Source organism: Hemicordylus capensis, chromosome 8 (genome assembly GCF_027244095.1).
Source record: "Hemicordylus capensis ecotype Gifberg chromosome 8, rHemCap1.1.pri, whole genome shotgun sequence".
Lineage (NCBI taxonomy): Eukaryota > Metazoa > Chordata > Lepidosauria > Squamata > Cordylidae > Hemicordylus > Hemicordylus capensis.
Window position 1 is genome coordinate 18,362,304 of NC_069664.1, and position 17,265 is coordinate 18,379,568.

The 17,265-nt window shown below is 42.5% G+C and overlaps 1 protein-coding gene across 7 annotated transcripts in view; it reads left to right on the forward strand.

The window, feature by feature from the left end:
• Positions 1–17,265, forward strand: part of FEZ1 (fasciculation and elongation protein zeta 1) — a 58,251-nt gene that overhangs the window by 37,375 nt on the left and 3,611 nt on the right. For 5 of the 7 annotated variants that reach the window (XM_053269115.1, XM_053269113.1, XM_053269114.1 and 2 more), the window contains 6 exons: positions 1–169; positions 1,790–1,813; positions 5,035–5,306; positions 6,644–6,724; positions 7,429–7,504; positions 13,544–13,609. In XM_053269115.1, coding sequence (XP_053125090.1) covers positions 1–169; positions 1,790–1,813; positions 5,035–5,306; positions 6,644–6,724; positions 7,429–7,504; positions 13,544–13,609 — 688 coding nt within the window. The remainder of the gene's footprint in view (positions 170–1,789; positions 1,814–5,034; positions 5,307–6,643; positions 6,725–7,428; positions 7,505–13,543; positions 13,610–17,265) is intronic. The other 2 variants (XM_053269111.1, XM_053269116.1) reach the window with 1 other exon arrangement.

Below are 17,265 nucleotides of genomic sequence, written 5' to 3' on the forward strand. Positions count from 1 at the left end.
GTGATTGAAGAAATTGAGGAGATGATGCAGAACTCGCCCGATCCTGAAGAGGAAGAAGAGATTTTAGAGGAAGATGACGGAGGGGAGACCAGCAGTCAAGCCGATTCAGTCCTTCTGCAAGAGATGCACGTATTGTCGCAAACGCTTAACAACAATTGGTCATATGAAGGTGAGGACGTGTGGCAAAGGACTTGGGCCCTGGATTGTAAAGTCTGGATCAAGATAACTTCTGCTTTCTTAGCACCAGTTTATACATTCATCACCATCGATCCGTAAACCTTTCCCTGGTCTATACTTCAGGCTACAAATGGGGACTGCATGCTTGTAATACTCTCCCAATATGAAAAACCCGCCTTTCGTACAGAAAACGAGTGTTTCAGGAAGAGAGGGTCAGACGAGTCCTCTTCCCAATAGGCTGCTTTTATATGCAGGAATTTATTTTCCCTTAGGGAAATCATTTAAACTAGCTGGGCCAGGCACAGAGTAACTGCGCTTCTAATTTGTCCCAGCTGTTTTCTCCCACTCGCCGCTGCTGCTGTTGTTTTCTCACCAGGCGCCCGCCGGCACCTAACTTCCCACCCACCTGCCCGCCAGCCGCCTCTGGCCCGCCCGCCCACCACCACCTCCTCCAGTTGGCCGGCTGCCTCCTCGGCTCCTCCTGCTGGCGTGGTTTCGCCGGCCAGCCTCCTCCTCCTCCATCTACCGGCACAGCTCCACTGGCCGGCCGCCGCCTCCTGCTGGTGCGGCTTTGCCCGCCAGTGAGGCTTCACTGGCCAGCTGCCTCCTCCCACTGGCACAGCTCCACCAGCAGGTGTGGCTCCGCCAGCCGCCATGGTTGTTTTCTCCCTCCCGCTCATCACCGTCGTTTATCCCCCAGCAACAGCTCAGAAACTATCGCGAGAGCTGCCACACATGGGATTAGCGACAGGTATGTTTAAGAGAATAATATATAAAGAAGATACACTCGCAACTCCCCATCTGCAGCTTAAATGATACAGTCCAGGAAGAACTCCCCCACTTGTTTTTGGTGAATGTATAAACTAGTCCTTTCTATTTTAAGACTAGTGGTTTTAATAAAACAATGGAACTATGGAACAATAGCCTATCTTTGGATGTTTCAGGTTCCCAAAATGCAGAATGTTACAAGCCCTGGAGTTAGAGCCAGGCAGACATTCAAGAGGTGTAGCTTACCCAGTCAGTTGCTAGAAAAGCCCCTGATGAATGTCTCCAAGCTCTGGTTTCAGAGCCCTCAGTGGGCAAAATCACTGATTGGTGTCCTTCGTCGATTTTATCCTATTATTATGGGTACTTCAGAGATGACTAACTCAGGAAATATTGGATGGATTTGTTCAAAACAATATAGGTTTATGCCTCAACATATACCTGAGTCTTTAAAACAATGAACGTTTAAAAAACAAGGTAACGTATTCTTTTGTTATCTGATGGTAAAAAACATAAGAGTTTTTATGCGTTCCTAGAGTTTAAGGGTTAATATTTAAACTGCTTCATCCCAGCCATTTTATTTCAGATCTACAGCAGATTTGGAGAAGTGATGTCATCTAGCTGATGTCTGTAAATGTTCAGACCCACTGGGCGAACTGTTTAGAATTTATGACCAACAGAATGTTCAGGCTTATAACTGTAGAATGTTGAAACATCATCTTTAGTAGGATGTGACTCTTTACCCTGTTCTTTGACTGTTGTGATACGTTCCTGTGGCAGTGTATTTCAGGGTGAACTCAAACACCCAGCGTGTGGTGTCCTTTAACATTGATTTATTTATTTATAGGCTACCCCATTCCTAGAGCCTGGGGTGAGTTACATTTTTAAAAAGCAAACCTAAGATGCTGAAAATTAGAGTAACGATAACATGTCAGAGCCTCAAATCTAGTTACAAGCTTTGCCTTGGATGCTAAAAACTGGCCCAAAAAGAGGACTTGTAATGCTTCTGAGAGGCTCAAATATAGGACTGCTTGGCTCATTTGGGGAGATAAATGTGTGATTTTAAAGATGTGTACCGATTTTTAAAGCTGTGATCTGACCTGCCAGTGGCTCCCTGGAACATGTGCATGTATTTGACATTAGCATTCATTCCAGAGGGGTATGGAATGATTTTTTTTTTTCAGAAAAACAACCGAGGGTCTTGTGGCACTTCAAAAAGTAGCAGATTTATTGTGACATAAGCTTTCATGCAATATAGCCCATTTCATCAGATGCATGAAATCATGTTATTTTCAGTTGCCAGGTTATATACATGGAGGGAAAGATAAGCAGGGTAAAGAGTGGGCTCAAAAGGCTATGAAATGTTCTTCCTTCAGGAACTTCAGACTGCTGGACTAGAATTATTTATTATTATTATTATTATTATTATTAATACATTTATATCCCGCTCTTCCTCCAAGGAGCCCAGAGCAGTGTACTACATACTTGAGTTTCTCCTCACAACAACCCTGTGAAGTAGGTTAGGCTGAGAGAGAAGTGACTGGCCCAGAGTCACCCAACTAGTTTCATGGCTGAATGGGGATTTGAACTCGGGTCTCCCCGGTCCTAGTCCAGCACTCTAACCACTACACCATGCTTGATCAACAAATACAATACCATTGGTTTAGAATTCAGTTGAGAGTGTGAGTTTTCTCTCCCACCACTACAAGTATTAAATTAGCACAGCAGACCTAGAACCATTGTGTTCTTGCCAGTTACTCGGTTATTTATTTATTTTATTCTATTTATCAAATTTGTATGCTGCCCCATCTCTGGGTCGCTTACAACAACATAAAACAGGTTAAAACACAAGTTAATACCCTATCCCTTAAAACAGTTTAAAAACCACAATTAAATTCAAAGGCTTGGGTGAAAAAGTAAGTCTTTAAGGACTTTTAAAAAGTTGTCACAGATGGGGAGGCTCTCGTCACATAAGGAAGAATGCTCCAGAGTCTCGGGGCAGCAACAGAGAAGGCCCATCCCTTATACAACATCCTAGCTCTATATCGCAGCGAATCAGTTTGGGACAAGGTATTGGCAATGTGAACCCTGCTGTCTGCATAGGGACTGTGGTGTCAGAACACAGGAAGTGTGAAAGCACACTTCCGAGATCCAATGTGACCCCATCGCAGGGTCTAATCTGGAAAGCGCCCTGGCGAACAAGATGTTTTCTTAAATACCCAGGGCATAAGCTGTTTAGGGCTTTATAGGTTATAACCAGCACCTTGTCCTTTCCACAAAAACATATTGGTAGCCAGTGTAGCTCTTTTAATATAGGAGTAATATGTTAATGATCACTGTGTTCATCTTGTATACATTTACACAGAATATCACAAACTATACATTTGCATTTTGTAGCCTTTTGACCCCATTTCTCACAATTTTATTCTCGATACCCATGCAGATATATCTGCCAATATTTCTCTCTCTCTCGCTCTCTCTCTCTTTCTTCTGTCAAGCGTGGATAACATTTCATGTGTTTGATCACGAAGTGGGCTCTCTACTACAAAAGCTCATGCCACAATAAATCCGTCCGTCTTTACGACTCTCTTTATTAAATTCAGTATTGTAATACCATGTCTTTCAAAACATGCACTTCTCCCCTTGATCTATTAAAGGTTTAGATTAACCATTAGATTGTGTGTGCATGCTAAAAACATAACGTGTGAAGTAACCTTCAGATCTGGAAAAGCCTCCGGTGGCTGGGATCTTTGCAATTCTGGGCTAGCCTTAAGGATGTTCATGGGCATACTTTTGTTATCACTCATCCCCAGCTATGGTCAACAGGAAGGGTCTTCAGTGGGCAAGATCTATAAAGAGGAAGTGATTAACTTAAAGGCATAAGAAGCCTTACAAGCCTCAATATGCCTTGCCTGTCTACACTGGATATACTGGTGTTATACTGGTACTGCGCCCCCCCCCAAAAAAAAACAACACCCAGCCAGAAATAAGATTTGAAAATGCAAAAAACTGAACTGCAATGATCCGACAAACACATCAACTAGAACATTCTGGAGTGAGTGAGTGAACAAAGTATGGCATTTCCAGAGAAAAGGGAAGAAATCTGAGCTTTCCTACCTGATGCACTAGATCTCTGTCTGCATCTTAATTATCTTGTGCTTCTTCACATAGCATGCTTCTGACGCTTTTGCAACATGCATATTTTAAAAATTACTGGGCTAATTCAATTTGTTTCAAACAATGAAGTATTGTGTTTAGTGCTTATCCAAATAAGCAAGATATACTGTGCAATCATTGCCATTATTCAACCACAAACTTGTGGTTTGAACTCGGCCTTAGTTTTAGTCTAACTGGAGCAAAATTGACTTCAAAATATCACACTTCCTAAACCTTGGTGTGATACCAGAAAATCCAAAACATCAAGTGTCAAATAATGAATGCTGCAATGGTTTTGCTACCACCCAATCCTATGCAAGTTTACTTAGAAGTAGGTTACTTCTCAGGTGGGTATGCATAAGGTTATGGTCTGATCTGTTGCATTAAAATGTGTCTGATTGATTAGAAACATGGCCCTGATTAATCAGGCAACAGATTTAATTTTTTCAATAAATGATACAACTTTGCTTGTAAAATGCAGATGAGAAGCACCATCTTAGAAGAGGTATTCTCTCCTGTGTAAGAGAAGGTGGAATGCCTTTGATAAGATTATGCAACACATACACACATCATCTTAAGCTAAAGTAAGATTTTCTTAATAATGATGATTCTTTGGAGCAATTCTTTTCTCAAATGCAAATCCTGTATATGCGTCTGATCATTGATAATTATAAAGTTATTCATTCATTCATTCATTCATTCATTCAATAGTGTATATGCAAACTTAAAAGATCGATCAATTGACTAAAACTCCTACAGTTAATTGACTAAGATTTCTTTAATCAAATTAATAATACTTCACATATATTACACTGCATTTTTGCAACACTTTGTGAGATTACAAAGCACACACACCCCCTTGCAACAGTTTCTGCCAGTATTGCTTGCCCAGCTGACATGCTAATTTGTACGTTTACCTCTTCCCATTCTCCAAAGGCTTGGGGCATATGACCGTCTTGGAGCTTTCAGAACTACTGGATCGGGTAGAAGGCGCAATCCGTGAGTACTCGGAAGAACTGGTGCAGCAGCTGGCCCGTCGGGATGAGCTGGAGTTTGAGAAGGAGGTGAAGAACTCTTTCATCACGGTGCTGATGGAAGTGCAGAACAAACAGAAAGAGCACAGAGAGCTGATGAAGAGGAGGAGGAAAGAGAAAGGGCTGAGCTTACAAGGCAGCCGGATAGAAAGGGCAACCCAAATGCCTCTCAAGGTGGGCGAGGAGGAATCACAGTGTTCTATTACATGGAACAAAAGTAGAGAATTGGGCTTGCTCTGGAAGTGAAGACTTCACATTCTTTCCAGTCAAATGCTCTTTCAGAGTGCCATGTTGTATTCTTTTAGCAGAAAGCGACATAAAAATGGTTGGTGGGTAGGAGTGGTGGCTCTGTGAAATTCCAAAATGAAATATATATATTTAACTACCATCATCTGATTGCTATATATTTTACAAGATTCACACAGTGTAGAATTGGCTCTGCCTCCTGGCCAGGTTCATCTTTGCAGAGGCAGGGATTCTTAAACTTGGGTCCCCTGCCGTTTGGCCAAGAGGCACCTCTCTTATATTTTGCAGCGGGAGAGCAGCTGTCCCTATCCAAGCACAGCATCCCTCCAGTGGTTGTTGCTGGTGTTTAGCTTTTATTTCTTCCTAGATAGATTGTGAGCCTCTTTGGGACAAGGAACTGCCTTATTTATTTTTCTATGTATTGAGTTATTTTTTGAAGCTGTATGTAAATGTTTGTATTATCAATAATAATAATAATAATAATAATAATAATAATAATAATAATAATAATAATAATAATAAAATAAAGATGATTGGTCTACAATTCCCGTCATTTGCAGCCACAGTGGCCAAAGGCTGGACTCCCCTCCCCTGCCCCCCCCAGCTGGGGATACTGGGAGTTGTATTCCCACAATATCTGGGACCCAGAGTTGAGAACCCCTGGTCTAAAGGCTTTGCAGTACTGGCAGTTTTACTTTCAATTCCTTTCCTAATTCTTAGTACAGCCATCCCTCACCAACCGTGAGCATTCCGTTCTGGGAAAACCTCGCAGTTGGTGAATTCGCGGTTGGAAAGCAATAGAAATACATTGGAAACAGGGGGTTAGGGCAATTGGGGTCAGGAAAAGACCAAAAAATACAGTTTTAAAATAGAAAAAATCCCCCTGACCCCCCAAAATCACAAAAATTGCCAAAAAAACCCCAAAAACCACCCCACCCACCCCTCAAATTGCCCCCATATCTCTCCAAACCACGGATACTCAGGTTGCGGTTGGTGAGACCTGCCACAATTTCCCAGTCATGGATACTTAAAACCCACAGTTAGCAAGGCATGACTGTAATCCCTAGCATGGCATTTGCCTTCCCCCTCCAGATGCCACACAGAGTGACGTTTTCATTAAACTATCCACCACAACTCCAAGTTCTCTTTCCTAGTTAGTCACCGCCGATTCAGACCCAATCCATATATGTGTGAAGTAAGGTTATTTTGCCCCAGTGTGCATCACACAACATTTACACTGAATGTTCGTTTTCTCTTTTGTGTAGCGGTTCAGCATGGAAGGAATCTCCAATATCCTGCAGACTGGTATCCGGCAGACATTTGGAAACTCAGCAACTGATAAGCAGGTGAATAATATATCTGATAGCAGAATTACAGGTTCTAATGGCAAACACAGTTTTCCTAAACGTGCCTGTTGGCTAATATGAGTTTAGGAGCAGGGCCATCTGCAGGGGAGGACTGAGAGGCAGGAAGTGGGGCGTGTCTCTTCTCATACCTGCTGGTTCTCCCCTGCAAAATTCCCCCACCCTCCAACCAGGTTATATTTGGGTTTGGGAGTCTGACTGGGCTCCATCATCCTCAACCATCTAAAGGTTTCCTGCTTCCTCAAATGGCTTCACCCATTCTGTCCTGGTGCCCTTTTTGTAGCCTCCTGGCCGGGGGTCGTCGTAGCGTGGAGGCGTGCCGCAGCAGCATACAATCAGCAAAACAAACGAGGTTAAATGAGGTTAACAGAATGAGGTTAAACAAGGTTGCTCCATTAACCTCATTTAAAGGGAGGGGTTGGTAGGTGGGCTAGCCGCCGGGCAACCACCAGGCTTGCCCATGAGTCCAGTGTTTCTTACGATGGGGGGAAAACTGGGCTGTGCTACCTTAGCCTGGTTTCCCCCCATCGTGAGACTAGCCTCTATGTTGCCATCAGCACGTTAAAACAATGGTTGCGTGAATTGTGTCTTTGGCAGTGAGGGCAGATGATGGTGCTTGCTTCTGATTTCTGTTCATCTCCGAAGGAACGGGGAGGGTAATAATGTCTGGTATTATTCCTTTCCAGTATTTGAACACAGTTATTCCATATGAGAAGAAAGGTGCACCGCCTTCAGTTGACGACCTACAAATGCTTACAAACAGTAAGTGCCTAGTCTGCCATGTTTAAAACACAACTTCCAGGATCGGCCCTCTCCTCTTAGGACCATACTAGTTTGTTTGCTTATTTATTTATTTGATTTTTATACCGCCCTTCCAAAATGGCTCAGGGCAGTTTACAATTAAAACAAACCATTAAAACAGTAAAGAGCTGAAACAAAAATTAAAAAACCAATATAACAACAATTAACAATTTAAAAAACATTTAAAACAACAATTAAACGGAGTAATTAAAAACCCTGAAACCAGGTTAAAATATTAAAACCGATTTAAAAACCCTGAAAAGCCAGGCCAAACAGATAGGTTTTAAGGGCCTATCTGAGATGTTGGGGATCTGTTACTGGATAGTGTGTCTTTTTAAAGCACCATGGGCTTCTCCCCATACATCCCCATATATCCAGTGGATCAGACTGCAGTACTAGGGACCAAGGCAGTTTGTGGGGTGGGGGGTACCCCATTCCCTGCTGTGCTGATCCCTCGGTATGTACATTCATTTTCCATAATGGGCAAATAACAGTTTGATGTGTGTTTGTATGTGTGAGATTTAGATTGCTTTTCCAGTTTAGAGAAGGGAAGGCTTAACTTAAGGATCCTCCAGGACTGTGGTACCCATCCAATTCCCCTTGGCAGTTGATTTTAAAAGAAATGTAAATAAATAAAAAAATAAAATTGGGAGGTGTGATCACAGATTTCCAACATTTTGTCTACGTTGGCCCTTAGCTGAAATATCTTTGAGTCTATGAAAGCTCTCTGCAGGTTAAGCTCTCAGCACATGAACAGGCTCTTGAGCTTTCTCATGATGGCGGCAACAGCTTCTGATATTTTTTGGTGGCGGGATGGGGAGTGTTGGTGTAATGAATGCGTGCAATGAAAATGTAGCAGGGAGGGTAAGAGGAACATGTTGGGGGCTCTGTGTCAGAACAGCTTTCTCTAATGGGAAGGAGCATGTTCAGTTTTAATAGGCTTCTGCCTGCCTCTTGCAGATTTTGGTTGCTTTATGGGCAACCTGGATTGGTCTTGGGGGTCGGCTGTGCAGTAGGCCTACAAGATTAAATACATCGATCCAAAAAAATGAGCTAGTACAATGAAGGTTGAGGAAGTTCAGCATTGAGTATGCACTTCCACAGAGACACAAGCCTGATCCAAACATTATGCCGTACAACTGTACAGATGTCTGTACTTATACATATGTTTGTGTGAATGACTGTGTGAATGACTCATTGTGTGAATGTTTGAGTGAATGACTCATTTAAAAAGTGAACCAGGATACAGGCCCTTCAAATGCATGATACAGATAGGAAGTGTACTTCTGTACCTGAGTTCAACGTAACATGTGAATGATTGTACCTGTGTACACTGTACACTTGGTGTACGAGTGTTGAACATAATGTGTGAATGGGCCTATAAGGCAAGACCCTTGGAAACGTGTGACTTTTAATAATATTTCCATAGTTGGAAGGAATGCAGTGGGTCACCTCGTTAAGACTGTGCCCCACCTTCTTGGAACTCCCTCTAGAGAGAGATCCACTTAAACATTATGGAAAAAGCAACAGTATTTTTATTCAGGAAGACATTTAAAAGATGTTAGGATTTTGGTGTTTTAGTTACCATTATGAAGATCTCACTTGGCTTCTGTTTACTGCTTGAAAATTTTCATTGTGTGTGCACAAGTATGTTTACAATTCCAGTTTAATGTTTTGGATTTGGGTTTGTTTGTTTTTAAAGGGAAAATGTACAATTTAAAATAAACAGAAAAATAAAACAAGACTACACATATATCCTATACCTAAAACATCCCCAACATGTCTGTTTCACAAGTGCTTGGAAAAGGAAGAGGGATCTATGATTTCTGCAAGCAGCTTGTTCCAGTACTAAACTGCTTAAAAGCCCTATTCACACATTATGTTCAGTGCATGTTCAATCAGTGTATGCATGTGCAAATTGTAGATGCATGCGGTTATTCACGCATGATGTTTAACATACGCACAATAGTACACCTCCCATTTGTATCCTGCATTTGAGGAGTTTGTTTTGAAAATGAACACATATACAATCATTCACACACAAACAGTGGCATTTCTACAGATACTTCTAAGCACATACAGCATAGTGTTTGAATAAGGCTATAGTTAAGAACTTTTTCCTAATGTCAAACTCACATGTACCTTCCTGGACTTGAAACTCATTAATTCATGTCCGATATGAATAGATAGATATCTCTCTCTTTCCTTTCTGATGACTTTTATAGGATTTGAAAACCATCATTCTTTTTCTCGTGTTAAGTATTATGTTCTGGTATCAAAGCTTTAAGAGTAGAGCTGTTTTCACAACCCTAAACAGAGTCAGAGGATTGGCCAGCCAGGGTAGAAGAGGCATGAGCACTCCCAAACGGAGATCATGTGTTTGCAAAGATCAAGGTAGGAGGAGGGGAGAGTGATCATGTGGGAGCCAGAGCAGGGTAGGATGGCTTTTTGTTCACCTTTGATAAAATGCTGGAAACAGAATGTGGGCTGGCTGCACCTGTCCTACCCAGCTCCTGGCTTTCTCACAATCATGCTTTCTTCCTCCTACCTTGATCTTGGCCCTAGCCATCCCCAGCACAGCATCCCTCCAGTGGCTGTTGCTGGTCTATCTTATGTATCGTTTAAGACTGTGAGCCCTTTGGGGACAGGGAGCCATTTTATTGGTTGATTTACGGTATATCTATGTAAACCACTTTGGGAACTCTTGTTGAAAAGCAGCATATAAATATCCATTGTATTGTATCTTTGCAAAAACACGGCCACCGATTGGGAGCATGCACAGCTTCCCTTCCCTGGTTGGGCTCTCCTCCAACCCTGTTTAGGGCTGTGAGAATGAGTGCGGTATGTGCTTGCCGTTACTTATCTGCATAGAGCCAGGTTTAACTGCATCCACCCACCAGATTCGGAGAAGTAATTCTTAAGCCATCTTCACACATTATGTGGTATGTTTATGGAGGGCAGGAGCAGGAGCATGCCCTCACTCCCTTCCTTGTCCATGTTCATCGTGTCTTGTGAAAGAGCTCATGTCCCATCAAAGATGCTGCCTGGTCCAGGGTTCATGCTATTAAAGTCTGTGCATGTACAGTTTGTTTGGCTCTGTATGTGCCAACATACAGGGAGTGTGATCCAGTTCTCTTCCTCTGGTCTTGTGGTAGCAAGCATGAATTGTCCCCTTTGCTAAGCAGGGTCAACCCTGGTTGCATTTGAATGGGAGACTACATGTGAGCACTGTAAGATATTTCTCTTAGGGGATGAAGCCGCCACTCTGGGAAGAGACTCTGCAGGCTTGCCTGCAGAAGGTTCCATGTTCCCTCCCTGGCAGCATCTCCAAGATAGAGCTGACAGAGACTCCTGCCTGCAACCTTGGAGAAGCCGCTGCCAATCTGCTTAGATAATACTGAGCTAGATTGACCAATGTATATGGCAGCTGCCTATGTTCCTCTGTGTGCGTTCATCATAAAGTGTGAAGAGGGCAAAATGTGAGGTGGTTCTCTTAGGGATAGCACTGTGTTGAGAGATGCCAGGCTTTTTTCAATTCACACGACACAGGTATGTATTATTAAATCCTTACACCTCCATTTATTTATTTTTTGCTGGCACTTAGCATCAACATCAAGAAGCTTCTGCCCTAAAAAAAAACCAGCATGTTCTAGGACACTTGGTAGCTTCAAAGTGATTTTATAAACATCCAAGTTCTTTCAGCCAGAGGATTTAGCCTCTAACTCTGACTGAATAATTCGAGGAATAAAAATTGAAAGGTTGAGATGTTGTGACAGGCCCTTGTGCATTCTGGGAGAATCATCAGTCTCCTTTTGAGTCTCCATAGCAACCGTGTTTTGAACTAACTGGAACAAACACTGGCTTGATTCTCTTGAAAGGAGTGAAGTGCTATGAATGACTGTTTTGTGCACATAGAGAGTTTTGTGCAAGTGACAATTTGTGTCTAGAGGCAAAGCCTTGGCAGGGAGGTTACCAGGGATAAATTTGTTTTTTGCCTAATTAACTGGTGTGGAAAGCGGCATCAGACTGTGATGCAAACATAAGATATATTTAGATGAGATCATTTACTGAGCTGGAAGAAATGTCCCTGAATAACATTCAAAGACCAGCCAACCCCTCAAAATACATCCCCTTAATCTTTGGTATCTGAGTTGCCACCAACAGAGCATGAGGTAATGTGACCAGTGACTGACTTGTATGCTTTACTCGCCCACGTTCTGCAGAGATTTCCCACCTCACAAGTCTTTTTCCAAAAGGCTTGTACACATGTTAGGGTAAGGAGTAAAATCTCCACTTTGACCAAGACTGAATTAAACCAGCATCCTAATCTATCAATAGGACTGCCAGATTCAGTGTGACATGAGGTTCCTGTGTCTTTAATAACTAGAAACTGCAGAATTCTGGCAAGTGCAGCATCTCCTAGCCCTATTCAGACATTCTGTTGTACAAGTGTACAGATATCTGTACACTCGTAGATGTTTGTGTGTGAATCACTGTACCTGCATTCATGTTAAAAATAAGCCTGGGTACAGGTCCTCAAATGCATGGCACAGATAGCAATTGTAGTGCTGTACCTGTGTTCAACATAACATGTGAATCACTGTACCTGTGTACAGATTGGTACACTGTACACTCACTATATGGGCGTTGAACATAATGCTAACTAATGCCCCTGCTAACAACAAAAAGGCACCTCTTAAGAGTGGTGATTCTGCAGAGGGAGAGCAACTGGCCTTATCCATCCCCAGCACAGCATCCTTCTAGTGGCTGTTGCTGGTGTCTGTCTTGTGTTTCTCTTTTAGGTTGTGAGCCCTTTGGAGCCAGGGGGCCATTATTTTTATTCATTTATATCTACGTAAACTGCTTTGGGAGCTTTTGTTGAAAAGCGGTATATAAATATATGTTGTCATATTTGTAATGCTTGAATAGGGCTCCTGTCATTGTGGCATTCTGATAGGCAATTTCACTTCTCTCATCCAGTGTCCCGCATATACTTTGGTATACACTTGGAGCTGCTGTGTATGAAGGTTGCTCCATCTGCTTCAGTGGAGGAGAAATCTCTGTGTGCAGAAGAGATTTATTTATTTATTTATACCTATTATGAAGTAGGTTTGGCTGAGAGCGAAGTGACTGGCCCAGAGTCACCCAGCAAGTATCATGGCTGAATGGGGATTTGAACTCGGGTCTCCCTGGTCCTAGTCCAGCACTCTAACCACTACACCACCCTGCATCTTTTTGAGTAAGAAGTGAGTAAGCAGGGGAGCTCCATCAGTGCATCAAGGCCTACAACCTTGAATCGAACTGGCATGTGGTTCTTATTCCTTTGATTGATTTAATTCTTACCTGTCTGTTTTGCAAGGCAGCTTACAACAAGGAATACAGTAAAATCACAAAGACAGCTAGCCAATAAGTAAATCTAACACCTTTGAAACAAATACAAGTAAACTAGAAATCAGCAGCCAATCACCCCAGGAACAGTAGCGTGATAACCACAAACCGATCAAGATTAAATGTGGCTAAAAGCTTGAGAAAAGAAAATCGTTTCCCTTGCCATGTAAAAGATGTTAACAAAGGCACTAGGTCAACATATTTCATTTCATTTCATTTTTACATCCCGCTCATCCTCCAGGGAGCCCAGAACAGTATATATGGTTATGTTTCTCTTCAAAACAACCCTGTGAGGTAGGTCAGGCTGAGAGATACGTGACTGCCCCAGAGCCACCCAGTGAGTTTCATGGCTGAATGGGGATTTGAACTCAGGTCTTCCTGGTTTTAGTCCAACACTCTAACCACTACACCACACTGGCTCTCATATGCAAGGAGGGCATTCTGTACCAGGGTCCCACTGCAGAGAAGGCCCTGTAACTGGTAGCCACTCACTTAACCTCTGAAGGTGGGGGCTTCACTTGATGACCTCCATGCTCAGGCAGTTTCATATGGGAGAGGGCAGTTCTTCAGAATGCTACACTAATTCTCTTTTATTTCATCTTATTTCCCTAGTTCTCTTTGCAATGAAGGAGGACAACGAAAAGGTTCCTACGTTGCTAACTGACTACATTTTAAAAGGTAATTATGCATCATCAACTGATGTGCAGTCATCACTTCATGATGACTGCAGTCATATGCAGTCATCAAGTGATGAAACGTGTCTGTGTTGACCAGACCAAAAGCCATTCGTATCCTTTTGTACCTTCCCTGTTTAGTGGAAGAGCTGTAGCTCAGTGGCAGAACACCTGTTCAAGCCTTTGCATCTCTAGGTAGGACTCGGAAAGACTCAGGTCTGAAAGCTTGGAGAACTATTGCCAGCCAGTCTATAGTACTGAGCTGGATGGACCAATTGTCTGAGAATAGCTGCCTATGTTCCTATCTAGGCTGATAAAACAAACAAAAAAGATCAAGGATCTGTCTACAGACAATTAGTATTTATTATCTTTAAAAAAAACACCTGTTGGTATATATCATAATAGATAAGAAATTACAAAATATTCTTCAAAATACTTGGGAATATAAAATCCAGTAATCTAATTCACAAATGCTTAACCCAAAATGACTGGCAACAATAAAGTTTCTTGAAAAGGTTCCCAAAATATAGTATTGTTGGTCTTTAGATCTTTAGGTCTTCTTTAGGAGAAACCAGACATGTTTTGATTCTGGGTCTTCCTCGGTGGCTTCCTAATTTCTCGAACATTTATGTGAAGGGTCCGTTTATCTAGGAATAACGATAGTATACAATATATTGTCAAATCTATTCCATATTCTTTAAAAAAACAAAATCTCCCTTGTAAAATAAATCTGCGAACAGTTGAATTTACCCCTCTTGATAATGTATCTTGAAAAGATACATTACAACAGAGTTAGTTACCCTTTTTGTTCTCCCTTTTGAGAAAACTCCTAAAGGTAGAGCTTCACAGTGCTGGTGGTAATCTAGGCTCCCAACACACTGATGGGCAAAACCATTTTAGGAGTCAAGGTGTGCTTACATAATCATCTGTTAAGGGGAAATTTACCAAGAAATGCAGGTATTTTCTTGTCACCCTGCCCTTGTGATAAAGCAGCTTTTTTTTTCTGTGGGAGGAGCTTTGCATTAGGCGTGTTCGCATGAGCACCAGCAGGGCAGGAGAAACACCCAGACTGGGTAGCAGAGCTGGGCATGCTCCCTATTTTCGGTCGTGTGCTTGCAAACATTAAGGTAGGAGGTGTTGGGGGAGTGATTGTGTGCGAGGCGGCAGCTTGGTAGGATGGCTCTTCCTCCTATCTCGGTAAAAAGGTGAGGACGGAATCTGGGAGGGTGTGCTTGTCCTACCCAGCTGCCCCCACTCCCCGTCATTCTTCCCTCCTCCTACCTTAATATTCACAAGCACACGGCCGGAAATTGGGAGCATGTCCGGTTCAGGTCATGAAAACAAGCCTATTATGAGACAAAGTTCACAGTACCCTGCTTGTCTTCTAACACTAATGCAGGTCCGAGGGAACCATTTGGAATAGAGAATCAGTGGGTGGGAGGGGGGTGCTTTAACCCTTCCCTGACCTGCTGATTCTACCCATGTGACTTTGCAAACGCCAGTTCGGCAACCTGTGGGTTGCAGTATGCCGTTTGTTTATTTATTTATATTTTATTTATTGTTAAATTTTGATTAAAATAATTTCAAGGCAGTTTACATTTAAAACAATATAACACCATAAAAACTGCACAATAATAATACAATTAGAATATAAAAATACAAATCAAATTAAAAGTTTTAAAAATATGTTCAATAGAACCATAAGATACAAAGCAGCAGCAACACTCATATAAAAGCCCGGGTAAAAAGCCAAGATTTTTACTTGCTTTCTTTCAGTTCCACCCTTAGCTCGTTCTCAGTGTGGTCAGATTTCTGTTAAATCATATCCTGAAGAATGATCAGCGTGTGGCCTTTTCAGCGTGTGGCTGATACAGCCAGTTCTTTGGAGATCTGTTCACAAGAAATCTTCGCTAAGAAAATGACAGGGGAAAGTTACTGTGCAGGACTACAACTCCCATCATCACCAGCCACAGTGGCCAGTAATTAGGGATTATGGGAGTTGTAGTCCAACAGCTGGCGGGCCGAAGTAGTGCAGCCCTGCTTCATGACCTCTTCCTGTCATCGGTGGCCATCCATCATCCATAGGGCATACCTACACGGGAACTTCTGTTTGTTTCAGTTTGTAGCTTTCATGCTAAACAGGAGGATTGTGTATCAAGAAGATACATAAAGAAAGGCTGCATCATGTTGCTTGAAGTCAGGGTTGGGAGAATAATAAGCCAAGGGACAAGCCAAGCAGACCAATCCAGAGTCAGGGTTCAAGGAGCCCACTGAAAGTCAGGGACAGAGCTAAGGATGGAACCATGCCAATGAGGGTTGCAGATGCCAGGAATGAGAATGAGCTGGAAGGCAGGAAATTGAATAGTCAGACCTGGAGAAGCAGAAACAACACATCAGGCCCAAAGAAACCCTTAAAGTGGGGCAATAATCAACAGAGTCTTGAGTCCGTTTTGGGGACTCTTGCAGCTGGTGACAAGAAACCCTGAGACAGTGGCATTTCCAAGTGTGATTTTACACTGTTTCCACACACTTCAGCAGGCTTCTGTACCCCGTGAATCCACCCTCTATTCACATTAGGGCTGTAGCATGATTTTTTCGGTGCCACCTGCTGGCCTGCTCTTGCTTTCCATGAAGAAACACCATTCACCACAAACGTAGTATAGTACTGGAATCTGTACTTCATGGAAAGCAAGAACTGGCCAGCAGGTGGCACTGACAAAATCATGCCAGGACCCTGCTGTTCATGTTAACAGAGCATGAATTCACACTGCCTAAGTTTACTGAAACCTGCTGAAGTGGATGGAAACGGAGTAAAATCACATTTAGAAAATTGCTCTTCCAGCACTTTACTGCCATCTGGAAGAGCCCTTACATATATCCTGACACTAAACCATTTATCCTAGACGTGTAGTTCCCCTGGTCTGTTGTGGGTGCATACAGAAATAGACAGAAAGCAAGACCCATAGTCTCAGTCTCTCTCTCTCTCTCTCTCTCTCTCAGCTTGGCCGGGCTTCACTACATCTCTGTGTAACCATTTGACAAAAATACTGGCAGTAAATTAAGTACTGTCTTCAAGCAGGCTGCCTTTCCCCCTGAAAGTGCTGAATGTACATTTGTTCAATAAAATGTACATTTATAACACACACACACACCCTTTGTGTTGTGAATCGCCCAGAGCTGACAGATGAGGTGGTATAGAAAGATAATAAATAAATAGGCAGAGTTGTTGTTTTCAGTTGTCTGAAGATTTGGGTAGTGGAAGGGAATGGGTCCGTGATCTCCTTGTTCCCAGCTAAGAAGATTTTACGTCTGATCAAATACAGTGAACACGCTTCCACAGCCACTAAAATTATGCATGTCTGGACGCATGCTGTGTGACCCAGTGGAGACCAACATAGCACAGTTGCTGTCTGGTTTGCAGGAACTTAATGCAGCAAATCAACCCATCTGAGCCCTGGAGAAAACCTGATATAGACAAGGTCTTCCTGTCAGTCATAATGGTGGCTTCTAGCAGCTTGCCGGTGTACTTTGTAAGATGAAACATATACTTTTCTTATACTACTGTGCCAACAGGTGGAAGATGCTTAGGCAGAGGTCATAGCAATATATTTTTAAAAATTCAGCTTTCCCATTCACATATGTTGGCCACCTCTTGCAGGG